The 6,344-nt window shown below is 37.1% G+C and overlaps 1 protein-coding gene across 2 annotated transcripts in view; it reads right to left on the bottom strand.

Moving 5' to 3' along the window:
- TOGARAM1 (TOG array regulator of axonemal microtubules 1) overlaps nucleotides 1-6,344 on the bottom strand; it is a 106,987-nt gene that overhangs the window by 24,756 nt on the left and 75,887 nt on the right. For both annotated transcript variants that reach the window (XM_017509820.2, XM_017509821.2), the window contains exons 14-15: nucleotides 4,554-4,680; nucleotides 2,754-2,872 (exon numbers count right to left, since the gene is read on the bottom strand). In XM_017509820.2, the coding sequence (XP_017365309.1) occupies nucleotides 2,754-2,872; nucleotides 4,554-4,680 (246 nt within the window). The remainder of the gene's footprint in view (nucleotides 1-2,753; nucleotides 2,873-4,553; nucleotides 4,681-6,344) is intronic.

Raw genomic sequence — 6,344 nt, 5'->3', positions numbered from 1 at the left:
AATCCCAGCTACTCAGGAGGCTGAGGCAGGAGAATTGCCTGAACCCAGGAGACGGAGGTTGCGGTGAGCCGAGATCGCGCCATTGCACTCCAGCCAGGGTAACAAGAGCGAAACTCCGTCTCAAAAAAAAAATAAAAAATAAAAATAAAAAAATAAATTATTCTATAAGGCCAGTATCACCCTGATACCAAAACAAGGCAAAGACACAACAAAAGATGAAAGCTATAGACTAACATCCCCTATAAATATAGATGTAAAAATCCTCAACCAAATAATAGCAACAACAGCCCATCAAAAAGATAAAATGTCAGAATCAAATGGGTTTTATACCAGGGATGCAAGGATGGTTCAACACACCCAAATAAAAAAATACGGTACATCACACAAACAGAGCTAAGGACAAAAACCATAAAATTATCTCAAAGGAAGCAGAAAAAGCATTTGATAAAATTCATCATCACTTCATGGTAAAAATCCTCAACAAACTAGGCATAGAAGGAACATACCTCAACATAATAGAGGCCATATATATAAATAAATATATATGTAAATCCACAGCCGACATCATATCAAACAGGAGAAAGTTCAAAGCATTCCCTCTAAGAACTGGAACAAGTCAAAGATGCCCACTTTCATCACTTCTATTCAACACAGTACTTAGGTCTTAGACAAAGCAATCAAGCAAGAGAAAAAAAATAAAAGGCACCCAAACTGCAAAAGTCAAGTTATCCCTGTTTGCTGATGATATGATATTTAGAAAACTTCAAAGACTCCACCAAAAGACTTAGATTTGATAAATGAATTCAGTAAAGTGTCAGGATACAAAATCAACTTTAAAAAATCAGTAGTATTTCTATACACCAATAATGAATAAGCAGAGAAACAAATCAAGAAGGCAATCCCACTTATAACTGCTAAAAAAGAAATAAAATACCTAGAAGTATATTTCTAACCAAGGAGGTGAAAGATCTCTACAAGGAAAACTAAAAATGCTGATGAAAGAAGTTATAGATGACAAAAACGAACGGAAAAATATCCCAGGTTCATGGATCAGAATAATTAACATGACCATACTGCCGAAAGCAGTCTACAGTTTGAATGCAATCCCTATCAAAATACAAACATCATTTATCACAGAATTAGAAAAAGCAATCCTAAAATTTGTGGCTCACTGCACCTTTTTTTTTGGAACAAAAAAAGAGCCCAAGTAGCCAAAGCAATCTTAAGCAAAACCAACAATGCTACAGGCATCATATTACCTGGTTTCAAATTACATTACAAGGCTATAAAACCCAAACAGTATGGTACTTGTCTAAAAACAGACACATAAATCAATGGAACAGAATTGAGAACCCGGAAATAAAGCCACTTATCTACAACCAACTGATCTTTGACAAAGATGACAAGAACATACATGGAGGAAAGAGCACCCTTTTCAATAAACAGTGCTGGAAAAATTAGACTGCCATAAGCAGAATTAAACACAGTATCTCACTATATATAAACATCAACTAAATGGATTAAATGTAGGACCTACATTTACAAAACTACAAGAAGAAAACCTAGGCAGTACCCTTCTGGACAATGGTCTAGGTAAGTAATTCACGACTAAAACCCTGAAAGCACAGGTAGCAAAAACCACCAGGCCCAGCTAATTTTTGTATTTTTTTTGGTAGAGACAGGGTTTCGCCATGTTGCCCAGGTTTCTCTCAAACTCCTGAGCTCAAGCAATTTTGCCTGCCTCAGCCTCCCAAAGTGCTGTGATTACAGGGGTGAGCCACCATGCCTAGCTTTCTAAATCCCTGTAATGTTTTCATTTTCTAAGGATCTTTTTTTCCTTTAACTATAATTATGTATTACTTTTACAATCGGGGGAAAAAATAAAGGTTATATATATATTTTTAAATGATTTGTCCAAAATAGGCCTAACATTTACAAGTTCAATAACACTACAGCATTACTAATATTTAGTGCATCTAAAAGCAAATTGCTCTTTGGGAGGCCGAGGTGGGCGGATCATGAGGTCAGGAGTTTGAGACCAGCCTGGCCAACATGGCGAAACCCCGTCTCTACTAAAAATACGAAAATTAGCTGGGTGTGGTGGCACATGCCTGTAATCCCAGCTACTCAGGAGGCTGAGGCAGGAGAATCACTTGAACCCGGGAGGCAGAGGATGCAGTGAGCTGAGATCACACCATTGTACTCCAGCCTGGGCAACAAGAATGAAACTCTGTCTCAGGAAAAAAAAAAAATATATATATATATATATAATTCCCTTATTAAATCTAATTACCTCAAGCTTTCTAGATCCTTACCAAACTTTTTTTTTTTTTTTTTTTTGAGACAGAGTTTCACTCCTGTTACCCAGGCTGGAGTGCAATGGTGCGATCTCGGCTCACTGCAACCTCCGCCTCCTGGGTTCAGGCAATTCTCCTGCCTCAGCCTCCTGAGTAGCTGGGATTACAGGCACACACCACCATGCCCAGCTAATTTTTTTTTTGTATTTTTAGTAGAGACGGGGTTTCACCATGTTGACCAGGATGGTCTCAATCTCTTGACCTCGTGATCCACCCGCCTTGGCCTCCCAAACTGCTGGGATTACAAGCTTGAGCCACCGCGCCCAGCCTCTAAACTTTTAATATTCGATTCCATTTTGGCAAATACCCCTGGGGTAGTTTATGAAAACATTCAAATGAGACTACTATAACTAGGGACTAATTTTTCTAATGATAAGGACTATCACATTATCATACCTTTCAGCTGAATTGAAAGCATCTCTGGAAACAGATGATGATCTTGTATTTCCAACACTGCTAGTATGAGATCGTCTTCCTTTTGCTGAAGGAGTATCCAATGGTAGCTCTCCCAAACCCTGCAAAAAAATATAAAATTAGTACAAAACAAGTTTTAAATCTAGTAGTGAAATAACTTACACAATTTAATTTCCAAAGCAGCCATCACTGATTTTTTAAGATGGAAAGTATTTTAATAATCTGGTATACTTATGCTTTAAAGAGTATGAGATACATAAAACACCTTGTAGTTAGCAGTAAATTAACAAAATATGTGACTAATGGGAAAGTATATATTGACTTATGAAAACTGGTTAAAAACTCAAAATATGCTGCATTTTGGGCCAGGTGCGGTGGCTCATGCCTGTAATCCCAGCACTTTGGGAGGCCGAGATGGGTGGATCATCTGAGCTCAGGAGTTCAAGACCAGCCTGGCCAAGATGGGAAAACCCTGTCTCTACTAAAAGTACAAAAATTAGCTGGGTATGATACTGTAATCCTAGCTATTCAGTAGGCTGAGGCAGGAGAATAGCTTGAACCTGGAGGTGAAGGTTGCAGTGAGCTAAGATCACGCCAACATGGAGAAACCCCATCTCTAATAAAAATACAAAATTAGCTGGGCATGGTGGCACATGCCTGTAATCCTAACTACTTGGGAGGCTAAGGCAAGAGAATGACTTGAACCCAGGAGGTGGAGGTTTCGGTGAGCTGAGATCGCAGCATTGCACTCCAGCCTGGGCACAAGAGTGAAACTCCGTCTCAAAAATAAATAAATAAATAAAATAAAATAATAATAATAATATGCTATATTTTATACCCACTCTTCTTAAAGCTTAAAATCTATATAGAACGTATGGACTTAGTCTATAAACCTGAACACTATTGTTCCTATGCAACATTAGGAGTGTGAGAATAAATATTTTGGTAAGAACTACTTTAAACCTTTCCTGTATTAGAAAGACTCACAAATACAATCTGCTTCATTTTAGTCAGATAATTTTTTTTGCATGGTTATTTTAATAAGCTCTATGATAATTACGCTGAAATCTTCAAGCTCGATGGGCAGAAAAAATATGCTCCAAAATGTCTATTGTTACATATCTTTGTAATATTATTCCTTTATAAGTGAGTCCTTAGCCCAAGGTTATCAGAGAGAAATGACATAAATTACAATAGAAAACATTTACATTATTAAACATATTTTTAAAATAATATATAGATTACTTTTTATATTTTATTTCATTTGATATTCTCTCACTCATTTCATGGATATTACTGAATTCCCATTATCTACCAGGACAAGTAAGACATGGCACTTACCCTCAAGGAGCTACTTATAAATGTTCTGCAGTGTGGTAATAGCTCTAATAGTGGAACATACAAGATAAATAAAGCAGGGACTAAGAATGGTAAACATTATTATCCTCATTTTATAAAGTGAGAATTCTAGTTAAAGAAATAAAGAAACGTGTAAGATACACAGTTGCTGTCAGAGCTGTGATTCAAACCCATGTCTCATAACTCCAATAAGCCAAATTATATTCTACCAAACATCAAGCTTCTATTCAATAAACATTTACTTCCAAAGCTTGACAATATGTATGTCTACTTAGTACTGTAGTTGTTGAAATGCTATTGTAGATATATTCCAAATGATTAACAGAGAAATAATCAAATAAGTAATTATTCCTATCCTTTACCTTGATGTAAAAATAAACTTTGCTTTTAAAGTCTTTCATAAAACAACCTTTTTCCACATACCTTTTGTCGTAGGTTTCTAACAGATTCCTTAATATATGGAAAATCTTTAGATGGGACATACTTTTCAAGCATTTTTTCAAAGTTAGGATGACACATCATGAAGAACAACATCTTTCGACCATAAAACCTATGAATATTTGAAAAATAGGTATATTACATTTTAGACATTAACAAGCTCAGTTTCTGTCCTTAGATGCATTGTTTTCAATAGAGGAAAATAAAAACTATCAAACAGCAAGATTACCATTCCTATTTTAAGTAATCTCCAAAATACAGATATCCTAACTGTACAGGATACCCTAGAGGGTATAGATAGTTCTTGACTTACAACAATTCGACTTGTAATTTTTCAACTTTATAATAGTGTGAAAGACATATGCATTCTGTGGAAACCATACTTTGAATTTTGATCTTTTCATACCTAGTGATATGCAGTATGGCACTCTCTTGAAATGCTGGACAGCAGCAGTGAGCCACAGCTCCTAGTCAGCCATGTGATCATGATACTCTACAATGTACTGTGTTGCCAGATTATTCTGTCCAAGCGAAGGCTAATGAAAGTGTTCTCAGAATGTTTAAGGTAAGACCTGGTTAAGTTATGATTATTTGACTGAGTTATAAAGTTTGGTAGGTTAGGTGTATTAAATGCACTTTTGGCTTACGATATTTCCTATTCATGATGAGCTTACTGGGAATATAACCTCATTATAAGTTAAGAAGCATCTGTGGCTGGGGGCAGTAGCTCATGCTTGTAATCACAGCACTTTGGGAGGCTAGGGCAAGCGGATCACGAGGTCAGGAGTTCGAGACCAGCCTGGCCAACATGGTGAAACCCCATCTCTTCTAAAAAGAAAATACAAAAATTAGCCGGACGTAGTGGCATAAACCTGTAATCCCAGCTACTCAGGAGGCTGAGGCAGGAGAATTGCTTGAACCTGGGAGGCAGAAGTTGCAGTGAGCCGAGATCACACCATTGCACTCCAGCCTGGCCAATGGAGAGAAACTCCGTCTCAAACAAAAACAAAAACAAACAAGCAAACGAAAACATCTGTTGGGATGCTCCATAATTCCCTTTTAAAGTCACTGTCTTCAAATCCTTCTGCCCTGTGTCAGATGGAGAGACAAAAGCTTTGATTCTATTTTTCAGGCACCCCAGGGTACATATCAATACTGGCATCAGGCTGAATTGTGAGTCAGAAGAAGTTTGTCTCTGTCCTGGGCTCCTTGCCCATTAACCATTTGCTGTCCACCTACTGGCCAGATGTTCTGGCCTGAGTCAACCCTCCCTTTCCTTAGCCAAAACTTACCAGAATTCTGATTCTTCAAAATCCTATTCTTTACTACCTAAAATATACCCAAGGTTAGTTGATAAATTGTGGCTGATATGTTAATAAAGGTAATAATCTTAAAAACTAAGTTTTTTATATTATATGAATAAATAGAACTTAAAATAATCATCTTAGCATAATACTTTAAGCTCAGTGATTCTAATGGTGGAAATTCAGATATCACAGAAGTACATACTGGAGGTATTTTAGCATGTAGGTTTCTTATACTACTTCAAAATAGTACCACACTATTCATCTTCAAGGAGGCCGAGACCTAAAATAAATTACAGTTACACTTTTACTCACAACTTGGAATATATGCACAAAAAGAACCAGAGAAGAGGCTGGGCATGGTGGCTCACAACTGTAATCCTAGCACCTTGGGAGGCCAAGGTGGGTGGATCACTTGAGGCCAGGAGTTCTAGACCAGCCTGGCCAACATGGTGAAACCCTGTCTCTACTA

This window comes from Cebus imitator, unplaced genomic scaffold (assembly GCF_001604975.1).
Source record: "Cebus imitator isolate Cc_AM_T3 unplaced genomic scaffold, Cebus_imitator-1.0 Scaffold423, whole genome shotgun sequence".
Classification (NCBI taxonomy): Eukaryota; Metazoa; Chordata; class Mammalia; order Primates; family Cebidae; genus Cebus; species Cebus imitator.
This window is presented reverse-complemented; position numbering and strand designations above follow the sequence as displayed.